The sequence below is a fragment of the Phoenix dactylifera genome, chromosome 3, assembly GCF_009389715.1.
Source record: "Phoenix dactylifera cultivar Barhee BC4 chromosome 3, palm_55x_up_171113_PBpolish2nd_filt_p, whole genome shotgun sequence".
Taxonomy (NCBI): Eukaryota; Viridiplantae; Streptophyta; class Magnoliopsida; order Arecales; family Arecaceae; genus Phoenix; species Phoenix dactylifera.
Genome location: NC_052394.1, coordinates 16,984,431 through 16,999,699, shown reverse-complemented (window position 1 = coordinate 16,999,699; position 15,269 = coordinate 16,984,431). Strand labels below are relative to the sequence as shown.

The following is a 15,269-nucleotide window of genomic DNA, read 5'->3' as shown; positions in this document are numbered from 1 at the left end:
AATGCACATGCATGCATGCATGTGCTGAGACGTGCATATGGTGGACTACGTGTTATATATTTATGTTATTTCTCAAGGTAAAAAGACTTTATTTCTCATTATTTCTAGTAGATATATTTATGTTATTCGTGCAATAGAAGAGCAGGAAAAACAACCGTTGAAAGGGCCCGTCCGATAACTTCTCCAAGAAAATTAGAGGGGAATTGGGAAGAGAGAGAGATGGCAGGCGAGTTGGAACGAGCAGATGTCAGTATCTATTACAATTGGAAGAACCTCAGGATGCTGAACCACTTCCTTCGGCCTAAGGTGCTTGGCGTATCCCTTATCGGCAGGACCGACCTCGAGGAGGTGGACGTTTCCATGCACCACCCTGCAGAGATCTTTGGTTTCTCTCTCTCTCTCTCTCTCTCTCTCTCTCTCTCTCTCTGTTTTTCTTTTTAGAAATTCTCTACTGTACATTTTTTGATCTTGGTATGCTTAGGATCTTCTTCTTGCTCCGTTTCTTTTTTAGGAAGCGATCTCCACTGTATATTCTTGATCTTGGTACCGTAGAATCTTCTTCTCGTTCCTTTCCGATTTTAGGAAAATATCTAGTATATGTTCTTGACCTTGATATGGTTCAGAATATTGTTTTCTTGTTTTTTTCTTTTCTTTTCTTTTGATCTGTGTTTCTTTCTTGGCGACTTGATAGAGTCTTTCCTTCTAATAAGGTCCTTCCTTCATTAATTACTCCGGTTCATTTGGCATTTCCTTGTGCTTAATATGGCTTTCTTAGTGGAATGCCCCGGGTTATCTTTAAGGGGAAATTAATGGAACCTTTTTTTAGTTTCACTTTCTTTTTTGTTTTTCCAAAGCAGTAGTCTACGCATGAAATTTTTTGTTCACGTTTCTTCACGAGTCTATAAATCCATCTTCTTATAATTATTTCTTGATGAATTCGCGTCTGAATGACCATCAAATTAAAGATCGCGCGCGGGTTCTAAGGTGGATCACCATTTCTGAGTTGTTCAAAGCATATATGGATGAATGTTTTGATCAAGATTTGCTCAAGATCTTACAAATGTAATCTAGGGTCCGAGCCTGGGTGGAAGCATAAGTTTTTCTTCACCAATCGGCTTCGGAATCAACCCAGAGCAGACGGAGCCCGTCCAAAGGCAAGGGGCGGTTACTGGCTGGGTACTGGACGACGTGAGATCATCAAGGAGAACGACGGCACGCCCATCGGATCCAAGCAACAGCGTGTCTTCTACGAGGGGATGTACATTATATACAGCAAGAGAACCAAATGGCACTTGACCGAATACGTGATATTTGAAGAGCAGCCGCTCAAGAGTAATGATGACAACAAGAAGGTACGCTACAAAGATCCCAGTCACCAATTCTCTTTTGCTAAGCATTTGTTTGCAGCGATGGTTATGAACGTGATTACATCCATCACTTGCAGAAGGAGGCTTGGATTCTGTCTGAATTGTTCCAAAAGAATGTTGCGAAGCCAAAAGACTCGGAAGCATTCCCTGTTGTCAACCCAACGCTGGCCGGTGACCAGCTCCCGGAATCCATCTCTGTTCCTGCGGTCGAACTGGAACAATTCGAGCGGGATCATGGCAGCTCACCAGAGTCATCAGCGAGCGATGAGGTCAATCAGCCGACGCCAAGTGCGAGCGATGGCGGTCAAGGTGACTCAAGTGCATAGATGGCCTTTTGAATGGAAGGAGTTCATCGACAACCCACCGGACTCATAGAGTCCTGGGTCTTGTGGCCTTTCAAATGGAGTCCTCTTCTCTCTGGAATGGTTAAAGATTGTTAGTTAGTGTTGGTGGCCGTGCATGGATGGCCTTGCTCGTATCAGAAATGACTAATGAGAGCATGTTTTGATCTATAAGTTGATTCGATCGACCTTGGACCTTATCAAGCTTACCTTTTTGTTTTTCTTTCTCTTTTTTTCCTGAGAGAGTATCATGCTTATGCTGTAGGAGAGAGAAACTACAAGCATTAATAGGTGACTCAGGTGTCCTTGTACTACAGAATAACTATATTCTAATAATTATTTTATTATTTTACTGATTGCTAAGAGCTGCCTTGTCTTTTTTTTAATCATTTGAAATCGTCAAATCATTTGAAATAATTAAAATGACTCTTCAAAAGATTTCTCAATTTTCATAAGATATCTTTATCTTCATAGGAATATATTTCTATAAAAATTCCTGAGAGTTCATATTTTAAGACATTAGGCATGCATGATGCAGTATCATGCAGCTTATTATTTTATGGTGACATATTCGAAAATCTATATGAAAAAAATTCAACAAGATATCGAAAGTACTATCAAATGTATCAAATTGTCAGCCAAACTCTTCTATGAAATTTTTGATGAACTATCTTATTGAAAAAAGAACTGCACTTTTCTGAAGATTATCATATCTGATTTTTTGAAATTTATATGTTTATCTATGCACATTGTTGCCTTTAAATCCTACATGGCTTTGAGTTCACCATTTGAGACTTTTTTTTTAAAAAAAACTTTGGTTGGAGTCTAACCTGAATTTTGTTTATTTTCTTTTTGTGTTATTTCTGAATACGACTTTGATCTGAGATTTGGTAACCACGGCACATTTAAACCCAGCCCTGATGTCGACTCAGAGTTGAGCCCTCAAATAATAACGACTCATTAAGTCAACCCAACATATCATAAATAAAGGTGCAATAGTCTACAAGAGGCTCAAAGCCTTGTTATTTGGGAGAGGAGGGAGAGGAGAAGGAGAAGCAGAGGAAGTAAGAGAAAGCGTAGGGAATTCTTGGGGTGGGGAAAAGGAGAGGCAGAGGAAGTAGGACAAATACGGCGGAAACAGAGAAGGAGCCGTCGGTGACAAGTTCTAGCCTTATTGGACGAGGACCTGGCGATCCATTGCCCCGCAGCCAAGCTCCTCTGCCAAGACCTTCCCTCAACCGAAGTCAAGGAGGAAAATCTGTCCATAAAAAACCCAATCTTCTCTTCTCCCTTCTGCTTGTCCTTGCCGTGGAATCTTACACTGTTTCTGAGGCTTTTTTCTTTTTTTGTGAATGTTCCGTCGTAAATTTCTCCATCTTGGGATCTCGAGAACCCGTGCTAGTCTTGGAAGAAGTAGAAAGAATGGGTCGTGGCGTCCATCCAGGGTACTGGAACATCCAGGGCCGAGGCAAACTAGCCATCTGCCGCCACCTGTTCGATCAAATTTCTCAACCAGACCTGCCCACTTGGAACTGCATTCTGGCAGCCTACGCTCGCTGCCCTAATGGCGCTGAGAGCAACGGCTCTCTGGCATGGAGACCCTCTTTCTCTTTCAAAGATTGCAGCTTTCTTCGACTCGGCCCAACGAGATCTCTCTTGTGGCTTTGATCAGCGCTTGCGGTGATTTGGGGGCTCTGAGTTAAGGCCTGTGGGCACATGCTTACGTTGAGAGGAACGATTTAGTTTGTGAATTTTTTTTGTGGGCACAGCTTTGGTCCATATGGATTCGAAATGTGGGCGATTGGATCTTGCGGAGCAAGTGTTTGCTGGTTTGCCTGAGAAAGATACGCACTGCTATAATGCGATGATTCGTGGGCTTGCAATTCATGGGCACGAGCGGCATGTGATTGGTTTGTTTGATAAGATGTAAGTGAGGGGGTGGCGGTCGATGTTTTGATAGAATGCAGACGCATTTTGGGATTGTACCCAAAATTGAGCATTATTGATGCTTATTGAACGTTTTGAGCCGAGCAGGGCGGCTTGAGAAAACTGAGTAAGTGATGCACGCGTGCATGCAAGGGCGATGCACCCATGCAAACATGCATGTATGCATGCACATGCATGTGCTGAGACGTGCATATGGTGGACTATATGTTATATATTTATGTTATTTCTCAAGGTTAAAAGCCTTGTTTTCTCATTATTTCTAGTTGATATATTTATGCTATTCACGTAATGGAAGACAACAGTTGAGGGGGCCGGTCCTATAACTTTCTCCAAGAAAAGAGGGGAAGGGAGCAGAGAGAGATGGCAGGCGAGTTGGAACAAACAGACGTCAGTATCTACAGCAATTGGAAGAACCGCACGATGTTGAGCCAATTCCTTCGGCCCAAGGTGCTTGGCGTATCCCTCGTCGGCACGACTGACCTCAAGGAGGTGGACGTCTTCATGCACCACCCTGCAGAGATCTTTGGTTCTCTCTCTCTCTCTCTCTCTCTCTCTCTCCCGTTTTTCTTTTTAGAATTTCTCTACTGCATATTTTTTGATCTAGGTATGGTTAGGATCTTCTTCTTGTTCCGTTTCTTTTTAGGAAGCGATCTCCACTATATATTCTTGATCTTGGTACCGTAGAATCTTCTTCTCGTTTCTTGTCTATTATAGGAAAATCTCTGGTACATGTTCTTGATCTTGATTTGGTTCAGAATATTGTTTTCTTGTTTTTTGTTTTCTTTTCTTTTGATCTGTGTTTCTTTCTTGGCGACTTGATAGAGTCTTTCCTTCTAATGAGGTCCTTCTCATCATTAATTACTCCTGTTCCTCTTGTCTTTGTGCTTAATCTGGCTTTGTTAGTGGAATGCCCCGGGTTATCTTTAGTGGAACTTTTTTTAAGTTTCACTTTCTTTTTAATTTGTTTTTCCAAAGCAGAAGTCTACGCATATTTTCATGAATTTTTTTGTCCACATTTCTTCACAAGTCCATAAATCCATCTTCTTATAATTATTTCTTATTGAATTCATGTTTGAATGACCATCAAAAGATCGCCGGTTCTAAGGTGGATCACCATTTCTGAGTTGTTCTAAGCATATATATATATATATGGATCAAGATTAGCTCAAGATCTTACAAATGTACTCTAGGGTCCGAGCCTGGGTGGAAGCATAAGTTTTTCTTCACCAATCCGCTTCGGAATCCACCCAGAGAAAGGTTCGGATACTGGATGGGTTTCAGACGGCGTGAGATCATCAAGGAGAACGACGGCAAGCCCATCGGATTCACGCAACAGTATGTCTTCTACGAGCGGATGTACGTTTTCCCCAGCAAGAGAACCAAATGGCACTTGAATGTCTACTGGATATTTGATGACAACAAGAAGGTACGCTACAAAGATCCCAGGCACCAATTCTCTTTTACTAAGCATTTGTTTGCAGCGATGGTTATGTACGTGATTACGTCCATCATCACTTGCAGGTGGCGGCTTGGCTTCTGTGTGAATTGTTCCAAAAGAATGTTGCGGAAAAAAAAGACTCGGAAGCTTTCCCTGGTGTCAACCCAACGCTGGGCGGTGACCAGCTTCCGGAATCCATCTTTCTTCCTGCGGCCGAACTGGAGCAACTGGAGCGGGATCATGGCAGCTCACCAGGGTCATCGGCGAGAGAGGAGGTCAATCAGCCAACGCCAAGTGCGAGCGATGGTGGTCAAGGTGACTCAAGTGCATATATGGCCTTTTGAATGGAAGGAATTCATCGACAACCCACCGAACTCATATAGAGTCCTGTGTCTTGTAGCCTTTTGAATGGAGTCCTCTTCTCTCTGGAATGGTTAAATATGGCCTTGCTTGTATCAGAACTGAGAGCATGTTTTGATCTGCAAGTTGATTCGAGAGGATTTTCTGGATGCATTGTATTCTGTGGCAAGGTTTTTAATTTGATCCTATCGACCTTGGACCATATCAAGCTTACCTTTTTCTCTTCTTTTCTTTTCTTTTTCTGTTTCTGAGAGAGTATCATGCTTTATACTGTAGGAGAGAGGAAAACTATAAACATTAATAGGTGACTCAAGCGTCCTTGTACTCTCTCTCTCTCTCTCTCTCTCTCTCTCTCTCTCTCTAACACACACACATACAAAACGTTAATTAATAGGAGAAAAAGGAACTGATACAAGTCCTAGAGACTCCCTCGCAATCAGTATACATTAAGAACCTGTGGCTGTGAACCGGTTGTCTTCCTTCAATTAGATTTTTGAGGGGGTTCTGGCTTAATATGTGATGTGCTTGAGTCTACCAGATCAAAATCACAGTCGAGCCGTTTGCTGTACGAGCGCAAAAAAAAGGAACAATCCGAACACGAAATGTAAAGTCTGATGTGTACCACATTAATAACGACGCTTTAAGTTAACCCTTCTGTTTGAGAGTGGGGAGACTTTTCAAAGCCTTTTAATTACTTCTTGTAATGATGGTTTAAACCCTTCGAACCGGCGAGGTGAGAGAAGACTCCGTCCATTTCCGGGAGGACTTCTTGGGGTGTGGAAAAAGGAGCAGCAGAGGAGAGAAGGACAAAGATGGCGGCAAACTTGGAGCTGCCGCCCGGTTTTCGCTTCGTGCCGACGGACGAAGAGCTGGTGATCTACTACCTGCGGGCCAAACTCCTCGGCCAAGACCTTCCTTCCACCGATGTCCAGGAGGAAGATCTGTACGAAAGAGACCCCGAAGTTTATGGTCTGTTTGCCCACTCTTCTCTCCTGTTCTTCTTCTTCGTGGGGAATCATTCATTGTTTCTAAGTTTTGTTAAATGCTCCTTCTTTCTCTATGTTGGGGTCTTGGACGCCACCTTTCCGTTTAGGCTCTTCTTGAGTTTGCTCAATGGAATCTTGGTGTTCGTTTGTTTCATCTGGCTTTGATATGGTGCATGGTCCATACAACATGGCCTCTTGGTTTTTCTTCTTTGCTTTCTTGGTTTTCCCTAGTGTTCTTGAGTTTGTTCGTGGGATCTTGGTATCTTTTGTTTCAAATTTCTTTTCAGACCTTGATTTGAGGTTTCTCAGTCCTTAGTTTCTTGGATTTCTCTTGGTTTAATTCTCTAGTTTGTTCGTGGGCGCTTGGTATTTGTTGGATGTAACATTTATTTGATTTGGGTTCTTTAATTTTCTCTGTTTCAAATTCGTTTGCAAACCTTGATTTCAAGCTTCTTGTTTCTTTATTACTTTGCAGGGCTATTTCTCCTTTTCTTCATTACGTGCGATATACACATACTTGGTCTCCTAGAATTCTCCATGCTCATAATAGAGATAAAACTAAATACTGGAAGGTGTAAGTTTAGTCCATAGAAGGTGTAAGTTTGAGTCTGCAATCAGATGGATTCATTGTCGTATGCCGAACTAAATACTTTAAGCCTATTCCAATGGTTCCATCAGTTAAACTTCTATTTGTGTTCCTTCTCCTTTGAGTTCTCTGCTAATTCTGCATGCCAAATTGCTCTAATTGTGATAACCTCTTGCTGTTTTGTAGCCAAAAACAAAAAAGAATCCGTCTTCTTTTTCACCCAAAGGAACAGACGATGTGGTCTAAAATATTGGCGCAAGCGCAAGGTAGGTGCGAAATCTTGGAAGTATTCCGATCAACCATTTGTGGATGTTACCACCCAAATGCCAGCAACAGACATTAGACATAGCGGCCGGGAGATAATTGGCTTGAGAAGAACCCTCATCTATTTTAATGGGGAGGAGAAAACCAACTGGAGAATGCATGAATACATCATCCCTCTGGGGCCCATGTTGGACAGTTTGGCTCATCTTAAGGTATGCTCTTGGGAGCCTTAAGTTCATAGAATTCCATAGCTTCTCTACAAGTATAATTATATATGTCTGCACAATGAGAACTCATAATGCTGTATACTCAAATAATTTAGAGAAAATTCATTGATGTTTGTTGTTGGAGCTTTCTTTCATGTTCGCATTTTTATGAGAATCAGTCTGTTGAACACATGAAAGTTTTGAAACACCTCACTTGAATTCGGTTTCCTAAAGGAATAGTAGTACCCTCTGCATCTTTGGGTACAATAATTTGCACTATGAGGACTGACTCTTGTGATTCAGAATCCTATAATCTTACAGGAAATTTGTTGATGTTTCTAATCAGAATTGGCATCAGGTGTTCAGTTTATTTTGATCAATCAATACTGTGAGAGTATTCTTTGATACTTCAGGTGTACAATGAAATAAATAAGAGCTCAAAGTTTCAAAATGTTATCTTATATACCAAAATCACATAGTTTGTTAGAAAACCTACGTTGATGTCGGTCATTAGAGCTTACATTTACGGTTCTGTTTGAAGAATCACAATGTGGAACACTTTGAAAACTTGAAAATTGCTGAAGTTTTTATATGGCTGCTGAAAGAATAACAAATATATTCTCTGTCTTCGACATCCTGCCATATCAACTCTATTTGCAGTCGGATACATGGGTATTGTGTAAAACATTCTGCGATGTCGAAGAATCAGATGACCCTGAAGATGAACAATCATATGAGGAAGAATCAGAAAACTCTGAAGATGAGCTACCACACAACGAAGAACCAAATCTCTCGGTAGAATCAGCTGAACATCCTCCTCCAGTCCTGAACTTGCCTGATGTCCATCATAGAATCCATTGGCCTGCAGGGATAACATCTTCTCAAGATCCAGTGGCAGATATGGTAGTGGTAGAAGCATTTGATCCTGGCCTCATTCCCTGCTGGCACTCGAACATCTTTGCAGGCTTTCTACGGAGAGGGGCTATCACATTGCTGCAGATGGTGGAACCAGGCTTTTGGCGAGCTTATCCTGTCTCTCCTCATTTGCTTGCATCACCAGCCAACACATCTGACTTGCCTGACTGCCCTCACGCACCACCGCCGTCCCTAGGGAGCGTGGGTAGTTGCAATCATGACCACTTGCGAGCTCCAGATCGGTCCATCTAGTGCATGGGAGCAACCAAGGATTCAGGCTTTGGCAATCTCAATAATCTTCAGCATGAGGAATTGTTGAAGGCTGAATTAGAGTCTTTCAGAGTTCTTCCTAGGACAGGAACAGAGGTGATTGTTTTTGGCTGCCCGTTATCTGGCTTGAACTGTGGGCATGTCATGATCTTTCAGTTGATTGTGTCTCTGACTAAAAAGTGCAGTGATTCAGTGGATATTTGATTTGCTTGCTTGCTATAATCATGAGTGCATTTGCAATGCTAAAATGTGGAATGGAGCGAACCTTGAGCTTGGCTCTGTTAATTTTGAGCTGAATTCCAGCTACCGGCAAGGGCCCCTCTTCGCTGTAAGATAGCAATCTAAAAGCTGAATTGGTTTTTGCTGCTAACAGCTAGCTTAGAACTTAGTAATTACCAACTCAAATACGATTGATGTGTTGCTGAGCTGAGTGAATTCTTCTTGGTCTGTAATAATCTTGTACATCTTAATCCTTTTGTGGTTCTCTTCCACTTGATTACAATGAAATGAGCATATACTTTCGCTTTTCGTGTGAGGATGGTGTTTTGGATACGGTCAGATAAGATATAAGATTGATCAAAAATCTGCCAATCCAAACTCGATCTATTTATTTAATGGTAAAAAATACAGAACCGAACTTGATCATTTTATTAAACAAGTAATCTTACCTGATCTGTACTAAGTTGAATGGGTTAACTAGTTAAATGTGGTTCAATATGATTATCATCTTCTTTGGGAAGTTTGCATACTATATATAACAGCCTGCAGGCCCTTGTAGCAGGTTTACTGCATCTAGAAAACTCTTGAGGAGTGAAATAAAACAAATGCCTGAAGATCCTAATCTTTTTGCTTCAACAATGTAAGTGATTTTTTTGCCAAAATTCTTGAACAAAAGTTTGGGTTGTTGGTTGTTAATTCTTAATCTTAATTCAAAAGAGACCACCAAACCTAATTATTATATTATGATGAGAGCTGTTTTGCACAATGTATAATTAGTGTTTAGATGACATGATGCATCATAACAACCAAACAGAAAGTGTTTGAAAAAAGAACCTTAAGGATCCAAGGATCATTGCCATCTTCCTCTCTCTCTCTCTCTCTCTCTCTCTCTCCAAGGGAAAGCGAGTGGATTTCTTGGGGGCGGCTTCGGACGAGGACGTGGCGATCTATTAAGTACTTCTTACCTTCCTTCAACTGAAAAATCCGAAGAACTCGGTTGGTTCGCCCATTCTTCTCTTCTCTCCTCTTCTTGTTCTTGGTGTGGAATCTTTCCCCTTTTCTGAGCTTTTATTAATGTTCCTTCGTTAATTTCTCTATGTTGGAATCTTGGACGTCACCCTTGCCTTTTAGGCAGTTCTTGAGTTTGTTCATACAGGATTTGGGTGCTGGTTTGCTTCACTAGGACTTGAAATGGTGCATGGTGATGGCGTTAGAGCTGAATTTTATTTTGAACGAATAAGCTACGGTTTCTGTCTCTAGCTAGTTTCTTCTAGGTACGATGGAATAAGCTATACGTTTTCTGCCTCTAGTTAGTTTCTTCTATACACGATGGCTCTTTGGTTTTCTCATGGTTTCTTGAGTTTTTTCATGGGTTCTTGGTGCTTGTTAAAGAATGCAATATTTCTGTTTAAAGAATTTTATTCGCACATCCGCGGTTAAGGTACGTACTGCCTTAAGGGTAGGTAGGCCAATTTATGTTGATGATAAATATATCCCTTGGAACGAGTCCGAATTGGTACATGCAATGGAAAGGCTGTGGTCATGTCATTTAGGCCATGCGGCGACCCCAGGAATTAGGAATGTGCGACTTAACCCATGAAACGCTCGCAGCCAATATGCCACCACCCCATCCTCCTCCTCCTCCTTGAGGCCAAAACCCAGACTCCGGCCACCTTCAAACAAATCCACGCCCGATTCATCACCAGCGGCCTCGCTCTCCATACGTACCCGCTCAGCCGCCTGCTCGTCGCCGCCTCCCTCCCCCCGCTCTCCTCCGCCCTCGGCCTCTCCCACGCCGCCGCCATCCTCCGCCGCGCCACCCGCCCCTCCGTCTTCCTCGCCAACACCCTCCTCTCCTCCCTCGCCGCCCACGGACACACCCACCTCGCCCTCTCCCTCTACTCCGAACTCCTCCTCCGCCGCCCCGACACCCCCAAGCCGAACAACCATACCTATCCCTCTCTCCTCAAGGCCTGCTCTCACCCGCCGTGGCACCCCCACGGCCTCGCCCTCCACGCGCATTTGATCAAATGCCTCGGCGGCGCCGCGGTCGACCCCTTCGTCCGAGCCGCCCTTCTCAGCTTCTATTCGAAGTGCGGGAAACTAGCCATCTGCCGCCAGCTGTTCGATCAAATTTCTCAACCAGACCTGCCCACTTGGAACTGCATTCTGGCAGCCTACGCTCGCTGCCCTAGTGACGCTGAGAGCAACGGCTCTGGCATGGAGACCCTGTTTCTCTTTCAAAGATTGCAGCTTTCTTCGAATCGGCCCAACGAGATCTCTCTTGTGGCTTTGATCAGCGCTTGCGGTGATCTGGGGGCTCTGAGTCAAGGCCTGTGGGCACATGCTTACGTTGAGAGGAACGATTTAGTTGTGAACTTTTTTGTGGCCACAGCTTTGATTGATATGTATTCGAAATGTGGGCGATTGGATCTTGCGGAGCAAGTGTTTGCTGGCTTGCCTGAGAAAGATACGCACTGCTATAATGCGATGATTCGTGGGCTTGCAATTCATGGGCACGGGCGGCATGTGATTGGTTTGTTTGATAAGATGAGAAGTGAGGGGGTGGCGGTCGATGATGTGACGCTGGTAGTTATGATGTCTGCATGTGCTCATGCTGGGTTGGTCGATGAGGGTCGGCGATGTTTTGATAGAATGCAGATGGATTTTGGGATTGTACCCAAAATTGAGCATTATGGATGCTTATTGGACCTTTTGGGCCGAGCAGGGCAACTTGAGGAGGCCGAGGAAGTTATGTGGCGGATGCCGATGAAGCCCAACGCAGTGATGTACAGGACATTGCTAGTAGCATGCAGAATTCACAATAAATCAGAGATGGGAGAGCGGATGATTGAAAATTTGATGCAGTTGGAACCGGAGCATGGAGGCAACTATGTCTTGTTGTCAAACATGTATGCAGATGCTGATAGGTGGGATGATGTTAGGAGAGTGAGGAAGGTGATGAAAGATAAGGGAATAGATAAAAACCCTGGTTCTAGCTTGGTTGAGATAGATGGAGCGATGCATGAGTTTCTGATGGGAGACAAAACACATCCACATTCAAAGGAGATCTATTCTATGTTGGATGAGATGGATAAGAAATTACATGAATGCGGGCACAGGCCAAGCACCAAGGAAGTGTTGTTTGATGTTGAAGAGGAGGACAAGGAAGATGCGCTCTCATACCACAGCGAGAGATTGGCAATTGCCTTTTCTCTTCTTGCTTCTGGTTCGAGTGCACCCATCAGAGTTATAAAGAATCTTAGAGTGTGCGGTGACTGCCACTCTGCTACAAAGCTCATTTCTTGGATCTATAGAAGAGAAATAATTATGAGAGATCGAAATCGGTTTCACCATTTTAAAGATGGTAAATGTTCTTGTTTGGACTATTGGTAGAGATTTCAAAGAGAAGTGTGTAATTAACGGTTTTCGCTTTATCCTCATAGTAAAAAAATATTTCGCTTTATCCTTTGGCTCATCAGCTCCTACCAAAGCAAATTAAATAAAATAGATTTAAAATGCTAAATACATATTTTAGTAAATTTTTATGGATATATTTTAACTTTAAATTACCACTATCTCATACTTAAGTTTAGATGCAATATCATAGGGCGGCCCCTAATGCCCATGGTTATATAAAAAAATGTTTTCCTATAAGATAAATAATTAAGTAATTTTTTATACAATTCTTTTTAGATAAACTTGGCTTGCATAAATAATAGATGGACCAGATAAACATCTTATATATAGTTGAGAGAACTACTTGAAACCCTTCCGTCTTAATTAACTAGAAATGTATCAAACATATAAGTTTATCAAATCAATAATAATAAAAAAAAACATCAAAAACAAGTAACTAGAATTAAAAGAGAGAAAATGAGGTTACATACTAAAGAGATCCTTTGGATGGTAGTGATGAATTTCGATGTCTTTCACAAAGTTAGCAGGAAGAGTTGTGCCTAGCAGCTTGGGTCGAAGGTAATATTGCATTAGTTCATAGTCAGTTGGTGAAAAACGGAATCCAGGAGGAAAAAACCAGCATACTCTCTCTTCAGGTACTTTGTTAGTCTTTCCCATGATCTGCACTCTTTACTCCATTATTATAATAATATGATATGATAGAATGTGATATAATGTAAGAGTAATGTATTATTATATTATTATAATAATATAAAGTAGGCTAAATTTTATAAAAAATTCATAATGTTACTGTGTTTTAGCATACCAATGGAAAAACTTGTTGTATTCTTGGAAGTTGCTGCTACTAATTATTGGGCGCCTGTAATGTTTTATATTACCATGCAATATTGCATAGCATAGTATAGTTGGCATGAAATTGTAAGAGAAATCCTGGATGGAAGTTGGGAGTGGAGATAGGATAGTTTCCTAGTTCATAAATGTAGAATCTGTGACAGGTTTGAATGCCGAAGTAGAACGTTTGAAGCCAGAGCGCCTGAGCCTATATTAGTATGATTCAATTTGCTGGCTATGTGTGATATAGAATACCTAATTTTCTCCTGTTGGTTTGTGTATTACCATTCTAGGCAGCCTCCTATCATTGAGTAAACCATTTGCTAGTGGGCTTGCATATCCTGTTACTTTATTGTTAGAGTTGATTCTTGATGCTTATGTGTACTTATGAATTTCAGGTGGAGCAGTTTTTTCTTCTCAGAAAGAAAAGGCACAATGCTTCACGAGGTGATTGGAGATACTGATGGTTACTTCTTTCCTTGTATGCAGACAGCATTATGTGCAACCTGGGGGGCTTGTAAATTTCCTCAGAACATTGATTCCACAAGAAGCGGAGAAATGCAAGTCAATCTCACCAAGGTTTGCCAATTGCTTAAAGATAATTTCTTTGCTTCTCACTCTGCCTAGCATTCAGGGAACCAGGTGGATTCAAGGATTTAGGGAAGTCATATATCCATCTTCATACTTGAGTCTTAATTGTTTTTATTTTTGGCTTTTTTTTTAGTGCTCGAGACATTTTTTATATTCAAGCATGGCTCAACCTTCTGGACCAGAGGACTTTAACATGGAGATTAATTTGTTATCTTCCCAGAGCTAAGTTTGTGGGACCCATGCGGGTGTGTGTTTAGTCCTACATCGGTTATTCGTCGAGAAGATCTTGGATACTTATACAGAACTAAGAAACCCAAATAATATCTTTCGGCTAGCATTATTAGTTAACGTTATGATAAAAAACCATTGAACAATTGCGCCATAATCCAAGTTCTTGGAATTTGGAAATACTTCTGTCAAGGGAGGTCATATTACTCTATGTTCAAACTGCCTCAATAGGCTTACGCTCTGATGTTTGAAAAACCAGCTTGATTTAGTAATTGCGCCTGGAGTTTAATTCTTTCGTCTCCCTGTTTTGATTATGACAGATAGCTGGTAAATTGAGAACATCAAGTTGCATGCACGGCGTTCGCAGCGCTTGGTGCAAAGGTCTAGGAGCTTGTACACTTGCGAATGCAGGCCTGGTAACATCACGGGTAGCCTGATCGCGTGATCTTCTGGTGTCCGATGTTTTTGCATATTGGAATTTGTTGATATGATTACTCAACGACCGAAGACAACATAAAATAACTCTTTTAGCATGTATTCGCCATATGCCTGTGTGAAATTTTCATTAGAGGTTTTGTTGTGAAATTTGAGCAATGTAGACTCTCTGGTGTTTATTGCTGCCTTTCATGCCAGGCATGTGTATCCCTCGTATTTAATTTTGCCAGGCATGTGAACTCAAATGGAGAAAAAGAACCTGCAGCCTGTGTAAATTTAGATAATTTTAACAGGTAAGATGACAAACCACAGCCACCTTGGAACCAGCAAAAAATGAGTCATGATTGCCATTCCAAAGTCCTGGCTGAGGCTTTCTTTCTGAACAATGGCTGGATGAAACGAATTATACAATAAGACCGAGGGGAAGCTCGGTCAAAGGTTTAGTCAAGATGCCCTGGATGAGAAAATCCATTTTTATAATTTTATGTAATTTATAATTATTTTATTCTGGCTTATGGTAAGATTATTGTGAACACAGCTTGTACAATTAGTAAAGGAAAACCTAAACAGGAATATTTGGAATTACCTTTTCAATGTGAAATATTCAAGGATGAGTAACTTTTCTTTTTGACCTTACAAAGAGTGAACCTACCAATTTACAGTCTATGCACACGCTTAATGATCATTATGGTAGAGGTCCTTCCCAAGATTTCTCAAGTGCTTGTCAAAACCTATGGGCAAGGCTCAATCACAAGAGATACTCTGGCTGTGTCGTATGGCTCCTGCTGAAGACGCCCAACTCTAGTCATGAAAACAGTGGTTTCAAGATCCCCCTTCCTTTCAGGAAACATTTCAAAACTTCTCG

General features: G+C 41.7%; 3 protein-coding genes across 5 annotated transcripts; all 3 read left to right on the top strand.

The window, feature by feature from the left end:
* The first annotated feature begins 2,716 nt into the window (after positions 1-2,716).
* LOC103709042 lies at positions 2,717-5,661 on the top strand. The gene is made up of 3 exons (XM_008794209.4): positions 2,717-4,181; positions 4,846-5,081; positions 5,177-5,661. The coding sequence occupies exons 1-3, from the start codon at positions 4,016-4,018 to the stop codon at positions 5,435-5,437; spliced, it is 663 nt and encodes a 220-aa protein (XP_008792431.2). The 5' UTR covers positions 2,717-4,015; the 3' UTR covers positions 5,438-5,661.
* A 1,187-nt stretch (positions 5,662-6,848) lies between these two features.
* On the top strand, positions 6,849-9,223 carry LOC120110276. The gene is made up of 2 exons (XM_039124800.1): positions 6,849-7,501; positions 8,156-9,223. Exons 1-2 carry the CDS (start codon positions 7,058-7,060, stop codon positions 8,660-8,662), a joined length of 951 nt encoding a protein of 316 aa, XP_038980728.1. The 5' UTR covers positions 6,849-7,057; the 3' UTR covers positions 8,663-9,223.
* Positions 9,224-10,146: 923 nt separating this feature from the next.
* LOC103709041 (pentatricopeptide repeat-containing protein At5g43790) lies at positions 10,147-14,583 on the top strand. Of its 3 annotated transcripts, XM_026805373.2 has the most exons (4): positions 10,147-12,266; positions 13,640-13,729; positions 13,875-13,986; positions 14,290-14,583. In XM_026805373.2, exons 1-2 carry the CDS (start codon positions 10,496-10,498, stop codon positions 13,669-13,671), a joined length of 1,803 nt encoding a protein of 600 aa, XP_026661174.2. In that variant the 5' UTR covers positions 10,147-10,495; the 3' UTR covers positions 13,672-13,729; positions 13,875-13,986; positions 14,290-14,583. The 3 variants fall into 3 exon arrangements, with proteins under 3 accessions (XP_026661174.2, XP_026661172.2, XP_026661173.2); XM_026805371.2 differs by lacking the exon at positions 13,875-13,986; XM_026805372.2 differs by having other exon boundaries at positions 13,640-13,986.
* Positions 14,584-15,269: the final 686 nt, after the last annotated feature.